The sequence below is a fragment of the Eptesicus fuscus genome, chromosome 2 (assembly GCF_027574615.1).
Source record: "Eptesicus fuscus isolate TK198812 chromosome 2, DD_ASM_mEF_20220401, whole genome shotgun sequence".
NCBI lineage: Eukaryota > Metazoa > Chordata > Mammalia > Chiroptera > Vespertilionidae > Eptesicus > Eptesicus fuscus.
In genome coordinates, this window is record NC_072474.1 from 21,196,598 (window position 1) to 21,220,830 (window position 24,233).

General features: G+C 42.5%; 1 protein-coding gene across 2 annotated transcripts in view; it reads left to right on the top strand.

Moving 5' to 3' along the window:
* Positions 1 to 24,233, top strand: part of NEBL (nebulette) — a 382,588-nt gene that overhangs the window by 146,418 nt on the left and 211,937 nt on the right. For both annotated transcript variants that reach the window (XM_054725862.1, XM_054725865.1), the window contains exon 3: positions 474 to 558. In XM_054725862.1, coding sequence (XP_054581837.1) covers positions 474 to 558 — 85 coding nt within the window. The remainder of the gene's footprint in view (positions 1 to 473; positions 559 to 24,233) is intronic.

Below are 24,233 nucleotides of genomic sequence, written 5' to 3' on the forward strand. Positions count from 1 at the left end.
GTGACCAGAGAAACTTATGGAAACAGAAGCTAGAAGCCAGAATGCATAGAGCTGGGGAGAGAGATGGAGAGGAGATGAGCGGGGACAGTGAGTTTAGGCTTATTTTTAAGGAAGTTTGGTTGAAGGAGAGAATAGATTTTAGCCATCACATGCTAGAATGGTATGTGGGGTGGATGGGGGGACAGTAAAAGGTAGGAGAGCCTTGAGCATACTTGGATGCCAATGGCAAGTAGTTAAAAGCATAGAGAAGCTGAGGCTGAAATTTGGGGAGATAGTAGGAATAAATGGGTGATAGAGGGTCCTGAGAATGGAGGAGGGGGTGGGATCCAGAATAATTATACAGAGGTGACCTCAGCTAAGAGGAAAGACACCTCTTTCCATTGGGACAGAGGGAAGAATGAAACATTTGGTGTGAAAGCATTGTTTTGTATCATAGTATTTTAATTATGTTCTTTAAAAAAATTTCTCCACAGACACTACCCGAAGCAGTCCTTCACTACTGTGGCAGATACACCTGAAAATCTCCGCCTGAAGCAGCAAAGTGAATTGCAGAGTCAGGTAATGTCTAGAAGGCCCATTTTTGTTACACTGGTACTAAATGCTACTCACAAAGTCGCTCTTGGGAGCTCCTGTCATCGTACTGTTCCCGCCCGGGCTCTGGCCAGTGTGGAGCTGAGAGCAGGCCTGGGTGGGCATTCTGGGCGGAACTGCTGAACATCTGTTGCATCCTGATCTTGGATCATCCTGACATTCTTGGTTGTGTTATTCACATGGGACTAGGGTGAGTAAACGAGTTCTGGTCAGAGTTAGTGTTTCCCAACAATATTGATTTATTTGGTCCTAAATATTTAAAAACATCTCATGAATAGCTTTCCCACACCACATATGCAGGGGGAAAAGAGGTGTTAACTTGACCCAGTTGCAGTGCATGCGGGGCTAACACCCTGTCTGTGTGGCTCACACCAGTCACTAGCTTTGTTTTCATCTTGTCACTTTATTCATATTTCTTTCATATGTCACACTGACAGCATGAACAAAGTTTAGAACACCACATTTGGCTCCCAGTCAACCATTTTGGTTGGAAACCTGCCTTCAATATGGCGAAACACATTGGTTAAGACCAGGGATTTGAACGGCAGTGTTTTTTTGCAGGGACGCCTCGTCTTTTCTTAAGAAACCCAGCGCGCTCTCCTTAGGTGTCGTTTCTTGCCGGCCATGGTGTAGGAAGGTTCTGAGGAGCAACACCGAAGCCCATTGGTCAACAGTGTACAGGCACACTTCATTTTATTGCACTTTGTTATTGCGCTTTGCAGATATTGCATGTTTTTTTTTTTAAATAAATTAAATGTAAGACCCTCTACCAGCAAAAAGAATATGACTCTTTGAAGGCTCAGATGATGGTTAGCGCTTTTTAGCAATAACTAGTTTTAATTAAGTTATGTACATTGTTTTTTTTAGACATAATATTATTGCACACTTAATAGACTACAGTAGAGTATAAAGAATTTTTATATGCACCGGGAAACCAAAAATGTAACCTGACCTGCGTTATGGCTACCTTTGCTTTAATGCTGTGGTCTGGAACCGAACCTGCTGTGTGTCGGAGGCATGCCTGTGGTGAAATGACACCGAGGATGGGGAGGAAGGGTTGGGATGTTATCCCCCTGCTGCTGTTCATTGGTGGGGACCTTGGACCAGCCACTCTGATCCTTTGTGCTAATGTAAAGTGAGATGATCTATCTTATCTTCTCTAACTGTCTTGAGGGTAACTGCAAGTATCAAATAGGTATGAAAGCATTTTGAAGAGTTAAAAAATATATGAGTGTGGAGGCTTATTATTATTATTATCCCTGAAAATCCTTGCTATGAAAAAGGGAGAAGAGAAGAATGTGTGAAGGAAAGAGGTGTCTAGCTAGTACTCTTTGAAAACGTCAGGCTGTAGCTATTCTTAATGAGAATAGTTAGCTCTCAGTTGCACCGGATCTAATTATTTCCGTGCAGGTTTGTCAGAGGGGAGATAGTAGATCCCATCATCCTCTTTCCGGGAGACTTGGGAGCACTTCACAGTCCATTTAATTAGAGGAACTGTAACTCAAAATAGAGTTTACTGTTGGTTAACAATGCCGCCAAGACTTGGTTGGCCATTCGTTCTTGGTTTGTGTAAAATGCTCATTTTTGTGTGCTGAGCCATTAGTTCAAAAACTTGAGAGCTGGCCGAAGAGAGGCGCCGCTGAGGGTGGGCAAAGCTCCTTCACACCGCGGAGGGTGCCGGAACTTGGCTGCAGTCTTTGCAGATCCAATAGGCCTTTCTCCTCAGCAAGTGAGGATTAATTAGATAATCCTGCAGCAGTGCTTTGAGCACATTGGAAAGCAGAACTAGATTAAGCAATCAAATATTTGTTTCCTGTCTGTTATATATCCTTGTTCTGTGTGAAATAATTTATAATTAGTTAATCCTCTCTTCACAGACCTCACAGGGTGTCTGAGGAGACGGGACTACACCCCTCAACCAAGAGTGTCTATGTTTAATTTACAGTATCCTTAGGATAAGTGCTTTGTGCTGGGGTGGGCTTTGAGTGGAGCCTTGAAGGTTAGGAAAGGATCTAGGTATGGCCTGGCCAGGGTGGCTCAGTGTTTGAGCATTGACTCATGAACCTGGAGGTCATGGTCAGGGCACATGCCCGGGTTGTGGGCTCAATCCCCAGGAGGGAGTGTGCAGAGGCAGCCTATTGATGATTCTGTCTCATCATTGATGTTTCTCTCTTTCCCTCTCCCTTCCTCTCTCTGAAACATATTTAAAAAAAAGAAAGGATCTGGTCTGATCCCTGGTCTCCTTCCTTTGGAATGCACATGCTCCCTTTGGGTTCACTTAGTGATCATGGGTGCCTTCAGCGTGGCCCAGGGATAAACATTGAATGTGTCTTACCTTGTGCCTGATTCTAGAAATGCAAATTAAAAAGTAGCTCACTGTTTTATGAAAGGCTGATGTTATTCTCCCTCATGTAGCAAGTTGCAAGCTTCAGAGGCAGCATGAACAAATATGATAGGCTGGTGGGACAAGAGCAAATAGAGGCATTCACAAAGCACTATGGGGTCTCCAAGCAGTGATCAGGTAAAGGCATGGTAGTATATTTTGCTCAGATATCATCTCCTCTAAGAAATGTAAGACTTCATAAGGCAGACAGTGTGGGAAAGTTCAAGTCAATTAAAAAAACGTGTTGAATTGGGCTAGGCATTGGGGAGGGGGATATAAGGGCTTCATCTTCACCATCAATCTTGCTGTATTCAGGGCATATAATTTTACATATATTATTGCATTTAATCTCCTACAGCCCTCTGAGACAAGTATTTATTATGATCTCTAGATGAAACACTCAACCTTTAGAGAATATAGATAACTTGCCCTTGCAAACTCACTAAGGAGTTGAACTTGGAACAGAACCTAGTTCTGTGAGCCGCCAGTGTCCATACTCTTCTAGTCCCTTTACTCAGGGGACACCTAGAAAAAGAGATCTGGAAGCAAAAAATTGCAGTACAATGTGATAGTGCAGACTATGAAGGTAGAATTTTGCAAAAAGTGCAAAAGTCACACAGAGGAAGAACTCTTCCTCCTCCTCATTATTATTATTATTCTGTTTGAGAAATGGAAGCCCTTCCATAAGAGCATTTCTATTTAATATCTGTCCTAATGGTAATATTCATTGGTAAAAATTGATTTAATTTTAAAATGTTAAATTACTTGCTTTTGTGGCAGAGAATTTTCATAGAGTTTTGATGTAAAGAATTCTGAATTGCTCAACAGTTTGGGTGGAAAATTGACTATTAATATTTTGATAATTTGTGGTGCTAAAAGAGTCAAATTTATTCATAAACTTTAAGTTTTGACATTCTGAAATCCTTTAGAATTGTTTGGTTAAAGCTAATTTTTTTTCTTTCCATTCATTAACTTCCCAAATGAGCCAAAATGAAAGAAAAACAAAAGTTAATTTTCAGTCCAACCTAGAATTATTAGAAATAAACAAAATTATTTCTAGTTATATGGTCTCCCTCCCCTCCCCTCCCCTCCCCTCCTCTTCCCTTCCCTTCCCTCCCCTCCCCTCCCCTCCCCTCTCCTCCCCTCCCCTCCCCTCCCCTCCCCTCCCCTCCTCTCCTCTTCCCTTCCCTTCCCTCTCTGAGTTATAAACACTGCTAGCATTTTTAAGTGTTAGATCTTCTTAAGCTTTTTAGGGATCTACTAGTATATTAGATGCCAGATTGTCCTAATAAAATGGTATGAAATATTGGAGACTAAATGAGCAAACTATGAGTTAGCTTTTAAGAAGTGGATCTAGGCAGTGGCTTACAGGCATTATCCAATCCAGCTTGCAAACAACTGTTGCATGTGCACTTGGCCAGCCACTGACCATGGTGGGTGTGGACTGACTTGGAACTTGGTGGTGTGTGTGTGTGGGGGAGAGAGAGAGAGAGGAGAGAGAGAGAGAGAGAGAGAGAGAGAGAGAGAGAGAGAGGAAGAGAAGCACTTCCATGCCACTAGCTCCCTTTTCATCACACATCACAGGATGAGCTGCTTCAAAGAAATAACAAATGGTGGTTAGGTGCCCCCACTTGCCCACAGAGCCCATTCAGCAAGGAGTAAAAGGAAAACGCCACTTCTAGTGGTATCAGTGACATTATCCTTTGCCTGTAGGGCATCAAGCTTTCATCGCTAGCCTTGGGATCAGCAAAATATTTTTTTTTCTAGGAAAGTGTGCCCTGAGTTCCAAAGCCCTACCTTACAAACTAAACTTCTGGAACACAAATGTTTTGTAAATTAGGGAATCCCTAAACTTCAAAAACTTAGCAAGATGAAAAGCCTCTTAGGAGAGAAATTTTCTTAACTTATTTTTAATATCATGTTGTAGCAAATGCTTCTTTTTCAGGCTGTGTAGCATACTTTTATTGGAAGAAGAGGCACAGATGTTTTGAGTACTTTGAATCGGGCTCTGCAGACTTCTTAAAGCCATGGGAATGGTTCTTCAAATGGAATTTGGAGTGGAAGCCCCTCTGGAAAAGAGAGCAGAAGAGGGCTGCTGTCGCTGGAGCAGGACACAGACCCCTGTGCTCTCCATGTCCCCCTTGCTTCTCCTCATCCTCCACGCCCAGGGCCCCGGCTGATCATCTTAGGCAGCCCTGGGCCTAGATCGGGCAGAGTTCTGAAAACCACTGCTCAAAACAAAGATGAAATGTTAGCTACTTCCCACTTAGTTGTTTATGGGATTGGCTTAGCTGTTTGCAATCAGCCTGAAAATAATAGAGATTTGGGGCTCACTGTGTCCTTGGATGGAGTGTGTGTGATTTATGAGTGCTCTAAGATGAAAGGTTGAAAGTGATTATGGAGAGAATACAAATCATTCTGGAACCTTTGAATCTTCATTTTGTAATTTGTGCTGATTCTTTTTTTAATCTTTCATATTTCTGTGGAGGCATAAAAAACATGGCTCATAGGGAAGGAATATGAAACAGGATAGTAGGAAGTGTGAGAAGGTAATGTGGTTTTTTTATGGGGAACATAATAGTTCGACATATTTGTAGGAGAAATGAAGACACATGTTTAGTATAAACCTCTGGAAGTTCAAGGAGGCAGTGTGATATGTATTCTCTTTCTGTGGCTTGTCCTTGGCATCTTTCTGCAGCTCCTTATTCTAAGTTCCATGTCAGGAGGGTTTTTCTCTCAGTTATCTGTCATCTAACCACCTAGTAAGGTGTTAAATAATTACCTAGAGCAAGAGTCTTCTCAGGTGGCAGTTGCATTTTAATTGGGTGTCATTGAAGACTGACTTCCTTCAGAGCAACGAATCCCTGACTATGGAACTTTAGTTACTGTCCAAAGATGATTGGAGAGCTGTTTTGGAAAGCATCCTATGTATGATTCAAATTTCATGCCGAATTTTATTTGCCAACAAATCATGTGCCAAATTCTATGCTAGATACTGGGATGCTGTAGTGAGCAAACCCAGATGAAGCCCTCACTCTCAGGGGACTTATAGTCTAGTGGGGAGAGGATGATAAATTAACAAAAGGAGGTAAAATTGAACATGTGACAAGAGGTGTAGAGAGAAGCTGTGTAGATTTTAATTATGTTTCAAAACATTTTCAGGGAGTTGGAGGTCTGAGCACCTTCCGGTAGACAGATCCATATGGCATCTGAGAGTGGTCGGCTGCATCCTGCCCAGCTGCGGATCCCATTTCTAAATGCATATCTTCTGTTTCCATTTCCTGGGCTTAGTTGACTGCTTTTCGCTCGGTCCTCTTCCCTTCCCTTATCTCATCCGACAACCTCAGACTTCTAAACAGGAAGGCTGTCTCTCCCGAGAGTTTTTGTTGGTAATTCTTGTATTCTGCTGATCTTAGGCAAGGAGCCTTTTATATTTGCCTTTTAATTTTTCACTTGCTTTGAACCTCACTTTGGGGGCTTTATAGTTGCCATCTTTTGATTTTCCACCACCTGAGGCTGGATTCTGATCCTACGGTGCCGCTTCTCCCTTCCCACAGTAAGCGCTTTCTCGTGTGTGTAAGGTACGAGTTCACGAGCAGAGGCTTCAGCATGCTCCTCAAGGTTGCGAGGCAGGGAAAAGGATGAGAGATTATGTTTCACGTATCGGAAGGGCTGAATGTGAATAAGGACTTCAAAGGAGAAATATTAATTCACTCGATGGGGCACGTTTCTTTCAGGGAACATAACATGCTGTGCAGATGTTAACTCTAACCCCACCATTCCCCATAAGTCAGATTGTTTTTCTAGTTTCCTTCTGGATGGAATGACGCAGGAGACAAACCTGCCGGTAGTGACAGACAGGAAAGTAACCAAGATGTTTTGATTTGCTGTGTCAGGCCGAGGGTGTAGGGTCTTTCACCACAGAGGTCTGGTCTTCTGCTCCTCACCGCCCGAGGTGACCCCTATTCTTTCTCTCAGAGTCCCAGCCCAGTGGTCCTCTGCCTTCCTGGCTCATCCTGTCTCCCTTGGTGGAGGGTGTGGACTGCACTTGGCCGTCAAGCTGCAGCTTGTGTGTTCTTATTCCCTGGGCCCTGGAATTAGCCATTCGAATAACCCGCCCATCAGTATTGTGGCTCTGGGGTCATGAATATAAGAGCTGCAATGAGGAAACTGTGTTAAAATATTACATTAATGTATTTTTTTTTGTCTTTCTTTGCTGTTAATTGTGTTCTGCCTTACTACCTCACACTATGGGTCCAGAGAAGGAAGAGTGAACCCCACTTTGGGAAGGAGGGGATGTGGTCCCACAGGCAGGGTAATGCCTATCACTGGTCTGGCCATGGTGGATTGTAAAATTTTAGGAAGAAGGCCGAACAATCAGAGAGTGAAGTACGACTACCCCTCTCTCTTCTGGCTGAACTTTTTTGAGAAGGAAGATAGAGAAGCTTTAGGTGGGTGGAGAGAGAGTGAGAAGCAGAGAAGACCACTCCACAAGATAGACTCTGCCTGCTACCTCAGCAGTGAACCTGGGGCCCCCACAGCAAGGTGGGCAGGGGAGAACTTGAGTTCCACTTCGCAGCATTTTAGTGTCTCAGGTGGCATGGAAGGTGATGAAGTTCCAGTGCACCTTGTGGAGAGATACCCAGGTGCTCGCTGGGAGCTCCCAGCGGGGAGTGTGCAGGCAGGGCGTAGTGGTAGGGCCTCAGTGAGCAGGAAGGAGGGGCAGATTCAGCAAGTGATACCAGGCTCTTTCCAGTCAGGGGAGAATGCACCACGAGGTCCCAGCCACCATCTTCAGCATCAGACACCAGCAGGACACCCAGTGATGGAGAGGACAGGGAGATGCCACCGAGGACAACGCAGTTAGAGGAGAGAATGGGCCTGGGTCTGAGACTTCCCTCCTCCCGCGCTCTGAGGCCACTGAAGCCGCCTCTGCTCGTACACACGTAGATACGATCTTGGAGAGGAGCCAGGAAGCAGGAGGAAACCTGAATTTACCCAAGTTGATTGTCTAAATCGTTGAATGGGGTCATGTTAATGGTTGGGACTAAATTTAGCCCCTCTCACTTTGACTTGTGAGAAATAGCAGAGCAGTTATAGGAAATAAGGACAATGTACTTATTTATATTATCTCAATAGATGGTAAATAAATTGCTAACCTTTGATTTTATTTGGTAAAATATAGCATTAGATCAGCCGTCAGGAGAGCTGGGTTCTAGTCCTGCCTCTGCCACTAAATGTGACTTTAGGCACCGCTGATGTTTTCCCGGCATAAAATAATGGGTTTTAACGAACTGATCTCTAAAATGCCTTCTAGTTGTGATGATCTTGCAGTACAAAAATGTTCTACAATCACACGTGCAGCTCACAATAAAAGAACTTGAAGAAAAGGAACCATTATGCTTTTTTTTTTCCCCTGCCAAAATCGGACCTGCCATTTCATTTGACCATTCTCTAGGTTAGTCTCAGATATTGCCTGAAGGTCCTAATGGGGAGGTCACACAGGTCTGATAAAGTTGATTGGCAAATCAGTTTCACATTTGAAGCTATGTCTAATTTTATACCAGAGGACAAAAGACAAAACTACTTACAGTCATAATATAGGTTCACTGATAGCAACTAGTCTTTAGTCCTGTCTACTTTCCAAATTTATCTAAAAGTAACTAGAATATAACTCTACACATTAGTATACTTTTAGGAAATGTCTTAGTTATTTTATTTCACTTCCTTTATGCCTTCTTCTTTAAAAATTTCTTCCTGAATGACTTTGATTGATTATATGGTAGGTCTTGTACTTTAAAAGTTGGTCTGTTGTCTGTACAGTGCTACTGTTTTTTGTTGTTGTTTTTTTACCACCCCTTTTTCCTTTCTGGAAGCAGTTTGTTTTGCTGAGGCCACAGCCTTGAGTTGATTCAATGGACGTGAGCAGTTGCTCAAGGATAAAACGTGGTCTTGCTCAGTTCAGTGCTTCTCTACGCTTCCTCACACAGAGATGCTCACTCAAAGCAAGTCCATTTCATTAAATAAGCAGGCATGGAGGGGACTATTTCTTAATGCTCTTAATTAATTAATACTCTTAATTAATTAATACTCTTAATTTCCTAATAATGTATTTTTTAAAAGGAGGATGCTGCTCTGAAACCATTGCCTCATGAAAGCACCAGGCAACAAAACCAAATTTGCAGTGTCATATCGGAGTTAGACAAAGCCTCTTGGGAGTAACTTCAAGGGCAGCCAGCAGCACACAGTTGGCCTTTTTGGTATACTGAATGTTTCAACTCTCCTAAAGTACCTGTGTTTTCTTTGAGCAGAAATTATCTGGCCTAATTATCATTTCATGTCATCTCAGAACTTTCTTATAGCTCCCACGGACTTCGGAAGGACCGCCCACTGGAATTCTACAGGGGCCTCGTAAAGTTGGAAACTGACTCAAGAAATTTTATGTAGAAAGATGACTAATTGGCTTCATCCTTTAAAAAAGCTTCCACTGGAACAATCACTGTATTGTATTCGGAAATGGGATCTCTACTTGGGCTTCCGAAAATATTATTATACATTTTTTAATGGAGTGTTTCTCATTAAAAATGTTAAAAGAGAACAATTAGAATTTCCCTCCCTTCATCACATCCTGTCTCTCTCTTGATTTTTGGTAAAATCAAGGGCCATGATGATGGTCAACTGGAAATTAGATTACACAAATTCGATCCTTACTAGGAAGGAAATTCTGGGCCCCTTTTGACTGACACTCTTGAGTTCTTATTTGTGTGGAATTGTTTTTATTTCAAGGGAATCTATAATTTCTAAATATCTTCAAGGGGGATCTAACAAATATCTTTAGCTAGATTTGCTTCCTAAGCACACAGTACTTTTATTTTTAATTTTTTAAGAATATATTTTTATTGATTTCAGAGAGGAAGGATGGGGAGAGAGAGATAGAAACATCAATGATGAGAGAGAATCATTGATTGACTGCCTCCTGCATGCCCCACATAGGGGATCAAGCCTGAAACCCAGGCATGTGCCCTGACCTCCTGGTTCATATGTCAATGTTCAATTACTGAGCCACACCAGCTGAGCAACACAGTACTTTTAGATGCAAAATGACTAAATACAGGGTGGGGCAAAAGTAGGCTTATAGTTGTTTGTATGAAAAATAGCACAATAATTAATAATACTAATAATACAAGAATAAACTCTGTTTCATATACTCACAACAGTAAACCAACTTTTGCCCAATTCTATATATTAATTTAATGATTTTAAATATCTGTTTTCATCTTTGTCATGTTTATTTTTGTTTTGTTGTTGTTTTTAATACTTCTTATTTATTTTTATTGATTTCAGAGAGGGAGAGGGAGAAAGAGCCTGAAACATCAATGATGAGAGAGAATTATTGATTGGCTGCCTCCTGCATGCCCCTTACTGGGGATTGAGCCCGCAACCCGGGCATGTGCCCTTGACTGGAATCGAACCTGGGACTCTTCAGTCCTCAGGCCAACACTCACTGAGCCAAACCAGCTAGGGCTGTTTTTTGTTGTTTTTAAAAACTATATTTTTATTGATTTCAGAGAGAAAGGGAGGAGGGAGAGAGAGATAGAAACATCAATGATGAAACATCCTGGTTCATAGGTTTACACTAAACCACTGAGCCACACTGGCCGGGCTTTGTCCTTTGTTTTAAATTTTAAACTAGAGTCTAGATATCTTACTAATTTAATAGTTATTATTTAATAACCATGCTAAACTATTGTCAGGATTATATTTTACCTTTTGATGACCATGTGATAATGTATGAAATGAAGTAGGAACAATGGAAGGTAATTTTATGAAAAACAGGAATCTTACAAGAATGAAGAATTAAACAGTTTCTTTAGAAGTGGACAGATGTCTTTCTAATTTTTTCTTGGCATTAATTACAAATGAAGAAAAATCATGGCATTCCTGATGTCAAACCTTTACTAGCAAAGAAATCTTAAATTTAAGGACCCACTGTATTTCCTGTAATTTTTTTCTATAGAAAGCTGTTTCAATTATTTATTGGTTTAATTTCCATCTACTGAATGCCTCCTTTGCTCAAACTTGCCTGCTCCTGGGCTGAGGGTGTGTGTGGAGAGAAGCCAGCCGCAGTGCAGAAAAGGAGCAACTACACAAGACATGACCCCTGACTCGTAGGTGTTTATTGGGTCTCCTCAAAAGATATGCTCCAAATTCTGTAAACAGTTATTTTTTTTCTCTACCCCACTTAGCTATCCCCTCTCATTCTCCACTGAAATGTTTATCCCTGTGAACGGAAGACCAAAATGACTCCCTTTCTTTTTACATAGATCAAATAGTACTAATTGATCTGAGTAACATTGTACTGGAGAAGAAATGATCTTTTAGCTGGTTTTGAAAACAACTCTTTCTGTTGTTTCCTTCCCCCCCACCCCTCTAGCCAGCACCTGTGCCCTTTCATAAACTATTTGTAGAGCTTGATCCGTCTTAAAAATGTGCATACATTTTTTTTTTTTGATTGCTTGATGGACACAGGAAAACCTCTCCAATAAAATTCACCTTTTTGGGGGGTTATCATCAGCAAAATCAGATCATGTCATCAGTAATATGCCAATCCTCTTGTTATCCTCCAGACTCCAGAGAGGGACTCCTAACCTTTTTTGGAGTCATGGACCCCTTTGGAAATTTGATGAAAACTGTTGAACCTCTCCTTTGAAAAAGGTACAAAAGCAAAAATATGTCAACGTTAAAATCTAATTGTAGAGAGTTTATGGGAGCACAAAGGCCATTCATTTAGCGTCCCCAGCTTTAGGGAGTGGCCAGGCTGGCCCATGAGAGGAACAGGGCAGAAGACCTGGCTGGGCTTAGAGGTCTAGCAGAGACTAGAGGATGGCCACCGGAAGATTATAGATTCCTTGTCTTCTAAGCACAGTTTTATTTTATCTTGATTAAAATATTAGCTATTTTGTTTGTGACTGTGAGATGTTACTGCCTGAAAAATAAGCAATCTAGCAACAACTTTTAAAACTTAGAAATACATATACTCTTTGGCCCAGTAGTTTTACTCCTGGAAATCTCTCCTGTAGAAACAAGGTCACCAGTAAAGCATATGTGCAGGAATCTCTAGGACAGCGTTGTTTGTAGTGGTAAAAAACTGGAAACAGAGTGAAAGCCCACCAACAAGGTACTAGTAGAATAAATTGTGATAATTTATACCATAGAATATTATGCAGCCACTAAAAAGAATGAATAGAGGTATACCAGATACCTTGGATGTCCATGAGGGATTATTCAGTGAGAAACACAGATACAGAATGGCATATAAATTACAAAACCCTCCCTGTTGCATGCATGTGCATATCAATGTCTGTATGGATATATGTCTGATTAGGATTATATGTATAGGGAGATAAATATGGACTAATATATACTAGGCTGTTAACATTGGTTCCAGGGGCTTATCCATGAGCAGAAAAAATAAAGGTGAAAGAAGATTGCAATAATTTAAAAAAACCATATATATGATGGAATTAATGTATTTCTATAAAATTATATATATATATATGTATATATATATATATATATATATATATATATATATATATTTCAGTGGGTTGTAAAAAGAAATAAAATAATTTAGAAACATATTTGCTTGTATACATGTAGTTAAAGCTTTCCTGTTTTAATTCTTTTATAGTCAGTAACACTAGAGCTTTTCAGTTCAGTTTGGCCAGCCTGGTTCTCCTTGCTGACTTATTATATTAGACTAGAGGCCCGGTGCATGAAATTTGTGCACTGGGGTGGTGTCCCTCAGCCCAGCCTGCACCCTCTCTAATCTGGGACATCCCTCTTACAACCCAGGACTGCTGGCTCCCAAACTGCTCGCCTGCCTGCCTACCTGATTGACCCCTAACCACTCCCCTGCCAGCCTGATTGACACCTAACTGCTCCCCTGCCGGCCTGGTCACCCCTAACTGCCCTCCCCTGCAGGCCTGGTCCTCCCCCCCAAGTGCCCTCCCTTCCCTGCAGGCCTGGTCCACCCCAACTGCCCTTCCCTGCTGGCCTGGTCATCCCTAACTACCTTCCCCTGTTGGCCTGATCGTCCACAACTGCCCTCCCCTGCCGGACATCTTGTGGCGGCCATCTTGTGACCACATGGGGGCAGCCATCTTGTGCGAGGGTTTGATGGTCAATTTACATATTATCTCTTTATTACATAGGATGGATTTCCAGTGACTTATTGCTCCAAAGTTATTGTTCTATTATTGAGTGTTTACTTTCTGTCTGGAGTACCCAGAGAACTAAGGTGTTTGTGTGTGTGTGTGTGTGTGTGTGTGTGTGTGTGTCTGTGTGTCTGTGTATCTTTGTGTGTGTGTGTCAGGGACTGTTTACAGCTGCATTTGAGCTTCTTCCCCTCAGACTGTTATTAACCTGTTGTTTGGAGAGCATAGGTAACTGTGCTCATGTTAGAAACAACCTAAAAATTTATACCATAATTCTGTCTTTTGCCCAAAGATCTTGAGAGAGGATAGCACTGAAAGAATTTTTAGGAAATGCTAGAGGAAAAAGAAGTGTGAGGTGTTCTTGTAGATCATTGTGTCTCAAAATTGTGGTTTTCTGCATCCAGATACCAGGTGAGCATGTTGAAAATGTTCATATGTGGGCGTGGCCTCAGACCCACTAAGAGAAGTCCCAGAAATCTGCCTTTTACTAAGTGCCCCAGGTAATTATGCATGTAAATATTTGAGAGCCAATTCCACCAAAGTTTATTTCAGATAATGAGCTCTCCTGGCATCCCTCCTCTCTTCAATGCCCCCTCCCCACCAGAATTTTACCAAAACTTTTCCATAACCTTGAATTCCTTTATGGCTGTGGAAAGCTTAGCTGTTTTGCCAAATCGAAATGATTTCCCATACTGCTGCTTTGTAGGATTGACCTGCATCTATAGGTGGGCTACTTCGAGTCCCATGTGGCTGTGACAGGCTTCTGAAGATATATACCATTGCTAAGGCTCCATGTCAAGGAAATATAAATAAGAGAAGGAACACTTTCATTCCATTTTAAGACATTTAAATATTTGACTCAAGATACTCCAATAAAAGTTTCCTAATATTTTGTTTTCATCTGTGTGTTCATTAATGATATCTACATTTTAGAGGAGATTGTATGAAGAGAAAACTTTTTCAGACAAAATTCTTACTGCCAAACATGTACAATTTCATTCAGAATGTAAAGAAATCAGTGTAGGTCAGGAAAAGATAGAATGGTTTTAAAAATCAACAGTCTGATGGTCAAATTAAAATCTCTTTCACATAGCAGAGTCAGTATATACATGTATTTATATACACACATATAAGAGAAAATTCAGGTTATAATGCATTTTTGGTAACTGCAGAAGTTAAACTGGAGTTTGCACAGATGCTGCCTTTTTTTTTTTTTTTGAATCTTGGGACTACTTTTGGTTTATTTATAAATATCCATTATAAAGATAAGAACTGAAAGTATTTTTCAGATATCTATGATTTATCCCCTTTACACACATTTCTTTCCCCACCCTTTTATCTAAAATATCAAAATAATTGAAGCAAAGGCTAGTTCATGTGAAAAGCGGCATTATGTGACTGTTTTTCCACATCCCTCATGAGACTGTGCCTGTGTAGACAACAACCTTAGCTCTATTCTGGTTAGAAAGGGCAGGTGTGAGAACCTTTTATCTCCACAGCAGGATATATACAACCCAAGTCAATTCAAGAAACCCATGACATCACCTCTCAATCAATAATCATTGATTGAGTCGAGTTGGTTTCGAAGCTGTGGATTAGGTACCACAAGGGATACAGAAGGAAAAGTCCTGGTTTCTGTCTTTGAAGAGTAATCTGGTTCAGAAAGAAGTTCAAATGTTCAAGTTATGACATGATTCCATAACAATAGGCCCTTTCAACAAATCCTAGGAAACCAGCATGAAAGGCCTGATTGTGGGCCGGGGGGGAGGTGGTGGAGAGCAGGGACTTTAGTTGGCAGAGAAGCAGTTGAACAGGAACTAGACATGAGGAAGGCCTGAGTGTAACCTACAAAACTGTTTCCACCCAGGAGATGTCAGCTGGATGGCGAGTAGATAGTCATCAGGCGAGTTTATGCTCTGGAGCAGGCATCCTCAAACTACGGCCCGCGGGCCACATGCGGGTGTTTTTGCCGTTTTGTTTTTTTACTTCAAAATAAGATATGTGCAGTGTGCATAGGAATTTGTTCATAGTTTTTTTTAAACTATAGTACGGCCCTCCAACGGTCTGAGGGACAGTGAACTGGCCCCCTGTTTAAAAAGTTTGAGGACCCCTGCTCTGGAGGGTGAGAGAAGCTCTAGAAACACATGATGCAGTCCTTTAGGGATCTTAGGCATTGCAAAGAAAGTTGGAGCAATTAAAGAAGTCCAGTATGAGGAAGTTAGGAGTCTGGATCAGGGTAGTGACTATGAAATTAGACAGGCAAACTTAGAGCTACTTTTGGAGAAAACTGGGTACTAGGGTTAACTTGGAAAACGAATTAAAACATATAGTAAAATATTTGGGAAGCTATTAAACTCATCATGGGTTTAATCTGAGACACTATAAATTAGAAGGGAAACAATGGTTTGTGGTGGGAAGCAAACCCAATAAACTGTTTTTTGAATCTTTAATTTTCTGTAAGTTTATGATTTTAGAAGTTTACTTCCTATATAATAAAAGCCTAATATGCCAAGTGTCCGGTCGTCCAGTCATCCGTTCAATCAAAGCATAATATGCTAATGATATGCTAAGGTCGCTCAACCACTGGCTATGATGTGCACTGACCACCAGGGGACAGACAGTTGACTGGTTGACCAGCCGCTATGACAGTGATGGGCAACCTTTTGAGCTTGGTGTGTCAAACTTCGCCAAAAAACTGAGCATAACTCGGGTCGTGTGTCACTTTGAGGAAAAAACTAACTCCAAGACTCTAGTCGCAAATGTTTCATCCTCAGGAGCAGCAAATGTTTCATCCTTGGCATGCGGCCGTGTGTCATCAGAAATGGCTACGCGTGTCAGTGCTGTCATGCGTGTCATAGGTTCGCCATCACTGTGCTATGATGTGCACTGACCACCAAGGGGCAGATAGTCAACTGGTTGACCAGTTGCTATGATGTGCACTGACTACCAGAGGGCAGACGCTCCAACCTGTAGGTTAGCTTGCTTCTGGAGTCTGGCTGATCGGGACTGAGTGAGATGGGCCGGACATGGCCTGGAGCCCTCCCATGGTTCCTCCCCAGCTGGCCAACCTCCCACATCCCTCCCTGGCCCTGATCGTGTACCAGTGGGGTCCCTCGGCCTGGCCTGCACCCTCTCGCAATCTGGGACCCCTTGGGGGATGTTGGAGAGCTGGTTTTGGCCCGACGATGGAACGACTGGTCGCTGTGATGCGCACTAACCACCAGGGGGCAGACGTTCAATGCAGGAGCTGCCCCTGATGGTCAGTGCGCTCCCACAGGGGGAGTGTCACTCAGCCAGAAGCTGGGCTCATGGCTGGCGAGAGCAGCAGTGGTGGCGGGAACCTCTCTGCCTCCGCAGCAGTGCTAAGGATGTCTGACTGGCAGCAGTGCTAAGGATGTCTGACTGACGGCTTAGGCCCACGCCCCCCTCCTCCCCCTAAGCCGTTAGTCGGACATCCCCCAAGGGCTCCTGGACTGCGAGAGGGTGCAGGCTGGGCTGAGGGACCCCCTTGAGTGCATGAATTTTGTGCATTGGGCCTCTAGTATATAATAAAATATAAAAATTATCTAACTGATCTTTGACATGGTAAGTAGTCTACAATTCAGGATAACTTTGTAAGTGGTAAGTGCTAGGTGACTAAATTCTGGTGTTTATCTTGCAAAATAACCTGCTGTTGTGTAAGACTGGTTTTTTCCTGCATAGGGTACAAAGCTCTGTTACGATTATTTGTGAATAATTTTTTGTGACTCATGGTAGTAAGATTATTATAAGTTAACATTTAAAAGAACAATGTTTCATCAACATAAAAGAACCTCCCACCTTCTCACATCAGGGATACTTTCCTCTTGTGTAAAATGTACCTACTTCTTTTTGGAAGTTGGCATTCACACTGAAGTAGGACTTTTTTTTCTCCAGAAAGGAAAAAAGAAATACACTTAGAAAAACCCAACTAAGCAAACCAAATCACCTTGATTACTTCCTATGGAGAAAAAGAACTGGCTTTATTTTTTTTTTTTGGTGTGTGTGTGTGTGTTTTGAGATCAATTCATATTTGGGAAATAGTGATATTAGGAAGATAGAGAACCTGTGGGGTTATTCGTTGTAGTGGGTGTCAAGAATGAGCACATCCACTTGCTACCCAACAGCAAGGAAGCCAGTTTTTATTTTCTATTGGAAAACAAAGCATAGGACTATTAAAAAGAAAAAGAAAAAAGTCTTAGTTTTAAAGAGTGTGTTGACTTGCCAAGGAACATTACCGGCTAAGCTTCTGCAGTCTGTTCACATGTGGAGTGCTTAGTTACCCCCTGATGGCTGAAATTTGGGCTTTACCGATAATGGTATTATTTTCCTGGTTTTTTATTTCCCTGGGCTATCTGTGATAATGCCATACATTATCCTGTAAGTCATTTATTTGGAAGACTGTGAGATTATGTCCACCTTACAAATTGGAAAAACCTTTGGGTAGGAAGTAGGAAGCATCGTTTGGCTGTGTGTCACTCTGCCTTCTACGGCTTCCTTTGGTACAGGAGCCCCAGCACTTTCCGAGGACCGTCTGGGGCCACAGGTGCCACGTCACTTCGTAGGTGCCAGTCTTCCTCTTGTGCCAAGTCCCCCTTCTCCCCATGGACTTCTTGTCAGCTGGCTCATCCCAGTGGGGTAGGACCTGGTGTCCAGGTCTGACTTTAGATTAGTTTTCTTTAATTTTTTTAACATTTTTAAACTATTTACTTTGAAATTTATCTTTATTGTTGAAAGTATTACAGATGTTCCCCTTTCCCCCATTGACCCCCTCCCCCCGCACCTACCTCTGCCCCCACGGGCCTTCACCACATTATGTCTGTGTCCATGGGCTATGCATATGTGCATATAAGTACTTCGGTTAATCTTCCTCCCCGCCCCCACCCCCGCCCCCACCCCCACCCCCACCCCGCCCCCACTTTCCCTCTGAGAGTCATCCTGCTACTTTCTGAAGAGAAAGTGGGATCTATAGAGGGCAATAAGAGGAGATCCTTGCTAGCTCTCCACTTCTCCCTCGCACTTCCCGTCCTCATCCTCTGTGCTTGGTTCCCATCTCGGCCATTCATGGCCATCTGACCAGTGCCTTTCCTTTCTCCCTTTCTTATGCGTGATTTCCCTTCAGTGAGTCAGCTTTCTTCCAGATCTCTCCGGTCTCCCAAACGGCAGGGCACCCAGAAGGACCAGAAATACATTGTCTGGTGTCCTCTGCTCCATGCGAGGCCTTTGGTCACTTATATCCATTTGGGGATATGACTTTCTCATTTCTATTTACAATAAATATTTAACCCTTCCATCTCCAAGACCAGACTTTAGATCTAAACAGATTCTTACACACTTGACTTTTTTTCTGCAGACATCTCTCTCCCTCCTTTGCAAATGCTGGTGTCCTGCCTTATTTGTTTACTCATGAAGGGCTTCTCTCTCTTCAGAGACCTCTGTTATTTGCAGAAGTTCAGCATTCTGCAATGCCGTGTCGGCTGGAAGGACGATAGGCTTTGTTTGGCCAGGAAAAGTCACTTTTGACTGGGGACATGTCAGACCAGAGTCCCCCGCAGTGCAGCATCTGGCACTAAGTCAAACCCCCCCTTCAGCTGTGGCTTAGGGCCCCTGTGTGGCGTTCACTGGGCCACACTAGGGTGAAACCAACACTGCGTAGTCGAACGATGATCCATCTGTCATGGTGGCTGTAGTTCCCTTCGGCCCCCTCTGCCTAGGGGCCAAAGTCCCTTCTGAGTTAGAGATTCAGCGGTGAGGCGGACGGTGACACTGGCACAGGCGGGCATCCAAAATATAACAGTTCAGGGCTGCAGTTAGAGCTTAATTTTTTACATCTTTCATCAGGGAAGCAAGTGCTTTCTGGTAAATGACTGTATTGCTTGAAATCATCGGCCTGTGTCGTCCTCATTACGTTTCTTCGTCATTATGGTTTGTCTCATACGATCTTTTCTCAAACCTCAGCCTGGTGAACCAACGATGAAATTGCGTTTCTTTGAATTAGAGTACAGATTGTTATGAGAGAAAAAAGACATTAAAGGGGAAATGTTCATGTTTATGTTTGAGTAAATGTGCAAAGCTTAACGGCCTCAGAGGCAGTTAAAGGAGAGGTTGTGAGCGAACATGGAACCGTGGTACCTCATTGCTGTAGACAGGGCTCTGAAACGTGGCAGGCCAAACACTTGGACTTTTCAGATCCTGGGGATATAAATCCTGGCCAGACAGTCATTTTGGTGTGTATTTCTTGTGGGGGGAGGGGAAGACAGCATCACTGATAGTTCTTATTTTCTCTCAAGGCTTTAACAGGCATTAGGAAATCAATCAATGATGGTTGAAATAAATTGGAAAAGTCATTACTCAGAGTTGCTCCCTTCCCCCACTTTTTTCTTGCCCCCACACCTGGGCTTCTCCATAGCCTCTGTATGGTCACAGGCAGTCCTAGCGTGGGGAGCATTTTGGCGCTACAGATGGGAATAAGCAAGTACAGCACCAGCCTGGGAAAGGGCATCATTGCTGTCTTGGGATCGCTTGTTTGGTTCCGACCTGACTATCTGGCATGTTCACTGGTTCTAGACAGTCGACCTTTCCTTGTCAGCTTCTAGGCCCTGTTGTGAGTGTGACCAGCCCCTGGGCCCGTCTTCGTTGTCCTGCAACCTCACCTTTGCCACTGTTCTCCTAATGGGCTGCTGGACAGATAGGGGTCACTCAATGAAGTGATCGGATTAAGTGACTTAATGGGGACTTGTGAATTCAGACTGTGGCTTTTGTGGGGTATTGGAATCACATGCAGCAGAGTGCCTAAAAGCAAAGCCAGTTGGATTTTGAATGTAATATGCAGATGGATAGTATTAATGCCATGTGCTTTGTTTTAATTTTTTTTTCTCTCGTAGCCATCTGCTAGGTTATGTATTTGTTTATTCTGATGTCAAGTATGAGACCTAGATATGGTATTTTTGTTGTTAGACCATTTCTCCTGCCCTCTTTAATCTGCACAATGCTCACAGCAGTCAGGGCCTGTGGTTTCCATATGCCTGTGTTATGAGAGCTCCTGCAAGGAGCTCCATAGATTCCAGATGAATGAATGAATGAAGGCTTGGGAACAAAAACAGACATTATTTGGTGGGAGGTTATAATGAACTGGTCATTGTGCTAAGGGCTTTTTATACAGCATCTCATTAAATCTTCACAATAACTTTCTTAGGTAAGCATGATTATTCTAATTTTGTAGATGAGGAAGCTACAGTTCAGAGAGGTTGTGTAAACTACCTGGAGTCACACAGCTAATCAGGGCCCTTGATGGCATTTGGCCTCAGGTCTTTCTGACTCCAAAGCTTGAGATATTCCTTACCAGGCTAGGCTATCTCAGTGTAGCCATTATTAGAAATGACATTTTTGTAACTATGATACTGTATCATAGCAGTGCTATGACATTTCAGGTTTAAAATTCTCCTCATGAGGTAAAATTTTTATATTTGGGTTTTTAGAAATTGTAATTTCTGGCCCTGGCTGGTTTGGCTCAGTAGATAGAGCATTGGCTTGTGGACTGAAGGGTTCTGGGTTCGATTTCGGTAGGGGCACATGCCCGGGTTGTGGGGTTGGTCCCCAGTGAGGGGAGTGCAGGAGGCAGCTGATTTCTCTCTCCCTCTCCATTCCTCTCTGAAATCAATAAAAATACATAAAAAATTGTAATTTCTGGTAAATGTCATATTAGTATTTTATTTATTTTTGGGTTATTTTGGCCTTCAGTTAGATTTGTTATCATTCATGGAAGTTTTTAATACTTTTAATTATTTAAGTTATGCAATAATTTTTTGATTGCATGTCAATAATTTTAGCCAGTTTAGTTATTATTTTTAACTAGAGGCCCGGTGCATGAAATTCATGCATGGGTAGGGTCCCTAGGCCTGGCTGGTGATCAGGGCCGATCGGGGCCTTCCTTTCCCCAGCTGCCGGCTGCCAGGCGGGGCCTTTCTTCATTTCATGCTGCCCCCTGGTGGTCAGCGCATGTCATAGCGAGAAGTTGAACTCCTGGTCGGTCAAACTCCTGAGGGGACAATTTGCATATTAGCCTTTTATTATATAGGATAGTTCTGCTGTTTTGTTTCCTTTATCCACTTAAATTTGTATTGAACAAATGTCCCATGTTTTCTGAGCTTACTGATTTTTTATTCTAATTCTACATAGGCTCATCTCTAATGTATCTAATTTTTAGACTTTTTTATTTCTATACTTACTACCAATTAGAGTAGTATTGCCATTTCACTTACTGCAAAACCAATAAAAGAAGAGTAAATTACTCACATTTTAAAGTAGTTTTATAAATACGTTTGATCATAGAAAATTTCCAGTTATATTGGAAATTTGATTTTCAGTGTACTAAATTTTATTTGGCGAGGAGCTAGTTAAACACTTCTGTACAGAGTGTATTGGCGAATCGGTTGCTACTCATAAATTCTTCAGAAGCTAGTTTTTATTGCCAAGATGTTCTCCATCTCATCACACCCTTTCTCTTTCTCTCTGAGACAGCTCAGCACTGCAGAGCGCTCGTTTCTTCCGGGCTGCCAATGGGCTTCCCCTGGGCTCTTCAGAGCAGCCTGAATTGTGGTTCCTGACTTGGCTCAGCACAGCTTCCTAACCTGGCCAGCACCTGCTGAGTGGGGTTCACAGGGAGCATTACAGGTGCTCTGCGCAGGGTACCTCAGTGCCACGGGTTGGGCAGGTTCATAGGGGGTTTCCATCCATGTGATCTTTGTCCTATGCTCTGCTGGTGCCGGAGGATTTAAGTTCACTTTCTATGGAAAACACTTAGAGGATATTTATGAGTATAATGAGAAAGAAAGCCAGGCCTTTTAGCGGAGGAAGTGCCCTAATGGAGGAGCGGGCTTTGACAGGTGAGATGGCAGGAGAGAGGCAGGGCCCAGGATATTGCTGGTGGAGCTGGGAATGCCATAGCTGTGTTGATGGACCATCAGTGGACCTGTGATCCTACAGAAAAATCCAGAAGAGGTCAGGCTGGTTGTAGAGAACCTGAATGGCATGCTAAGGATGCTGGGCTTTATCATTAGGTGTGGGGATCTATACATTCTTGGACAGAGGGGTGGTTTGCTGAAAATGATGTTACTGAAAGATTACTCAGGCAGAAAAATGGATTGGATGGGGAGAGATTTGAGGTAGGAAGCCAAGTTACGAAATGTTTGCTGTAATGAAAGTGCATGAAAATCAAGCAGATAATCAAGGGAATGGAAAGGAAGAGAGGGAGAGCTGCGAAGGAGGCACACATGAGGAGTGTCTGTGCGTGAGAGGAAAAGGTGCTGAGGGCGCTAGAATTTCTGTCAGAGGAGCTTATTACTAAAATGCCAGTGGAAGTGGGGAGGGGGCACTTAGGTAACGTGGCTGCGTGCTGTGTTCCTGCAGCAAGCTTGCTGGTTTTACTGAGATTGTGTGTTGATTTGGTGTGGTTTGGGGTTGTCTAATGGAGATTGTGGCCACTTCCCTCCCCACTCCAGACCCTGTTGGTGGTGTTACTGGGAGAGATGGTGTCCAGTTCAACTGATAGCTAGGACTGTTGTCATGCCTGTGGTCAGAGAGGGATTGGTCGAGGGGCCATTGTCTCTGATTTCCCACACTGTAAATGTTTGAATGAAAGAATGATTGAGTGAGTGAGCGAGTTCAGGATTAGCAATGATTCGAAGAGTTTGGCAATTATTTAAGGAGAACTGATTTCCATACAGATGGGCAAACGGCGACATTCAGGAGAAAGCCAATTATTAGCGACTAGAGGTTTCTAAAACTGTGGTCAACAGCAATATAGAAAGATTGAGTTTTGAAAATAAAGCATTTATGATGCCTGGGTAAGTTACACAAGTATTAAAGACTGTATATAATGAATTATCAGATTGTTTGAATATTTGATTTTCAAAATGGCTAAGATAGACTGATTGCATGCACATTTCAAAACGTGTTCTGATCAAAGACTTAAGACATAAGACCCGAAACTATAGGTCACATAGGAAAAAATAAATATAGGTACCAAACTTATGGACCTGGGTGATAGAGGACATTTTATGGACTTGACCCCAAAGGCAAGGGAGGTAAAGGCAAAAATAAATGAATGGGACTATATCACACTGAAGAGCTTCTGCACAGCAAAAGAAACGGACAACAAAACAAACAGGCAGCCAACCAGATGGGAGGTGATATTTGCAAACAGTAGCTCTGACAAAGGTTTCGTCTCCCAAATATATAAAGAACTCATAAAACTCAACACCAAACAAATAAACAATCCAATCAAAACGTGGACAGAGGACCTGCAAATACATCTCTCCCAAGAAGACATACAAACAGCCAATAGATATATGAAAAGATGTTCAACCTCACTGGCAATCAGGGAAATGCAAATCAAAACTACAATAAGATACCACCTCACACCAGTTAGAGTGGCCATTATCAACAAAACAAGCAACAACAAGTGTTGGAGAGGTTGTGGGAAAAAGGGAGCCCTCATTCACTGCTGGTGGGAATGTAGACTGGTACAACCACTATGGAAAGCAGTCTGGCGGTTCCTCAAAAAATTAAAAATAGAGCTACCATACGACCCAACGATCCCACTCCTGGGTATATACCCGAAAAACTTGAAATCATTTATACGCAAAGATATATGCACCCCTATGTTCATTGCAGCATTATTCATGGTGGCCAAGAGTTGGAAACAGCCAAAGTGCCCTACGATAGAGGACTGGACAAAGAAGATGTGGTATATATACACAATGGAGTACTATACAGCCATAAGAAAGGATGAAATAGTGTCATTTACAACAACATAGATCAGGCGTCCTCAAACTACAGCCCGTGGGGCCACATGCGGGTGTTTTTGCCATTTTGTATTTTTACTTCAAAATAAGATATGTGCAGTGTGCATAGGAATTTGTTCATAATTTTTTTTAAACTATAGTCTGGCCCTCCAACGGTCTGAGGGACAGTGAACTGGCCCCCTGTTTAAAAAGTTTGAGGACCCCTGACATAGATGGACC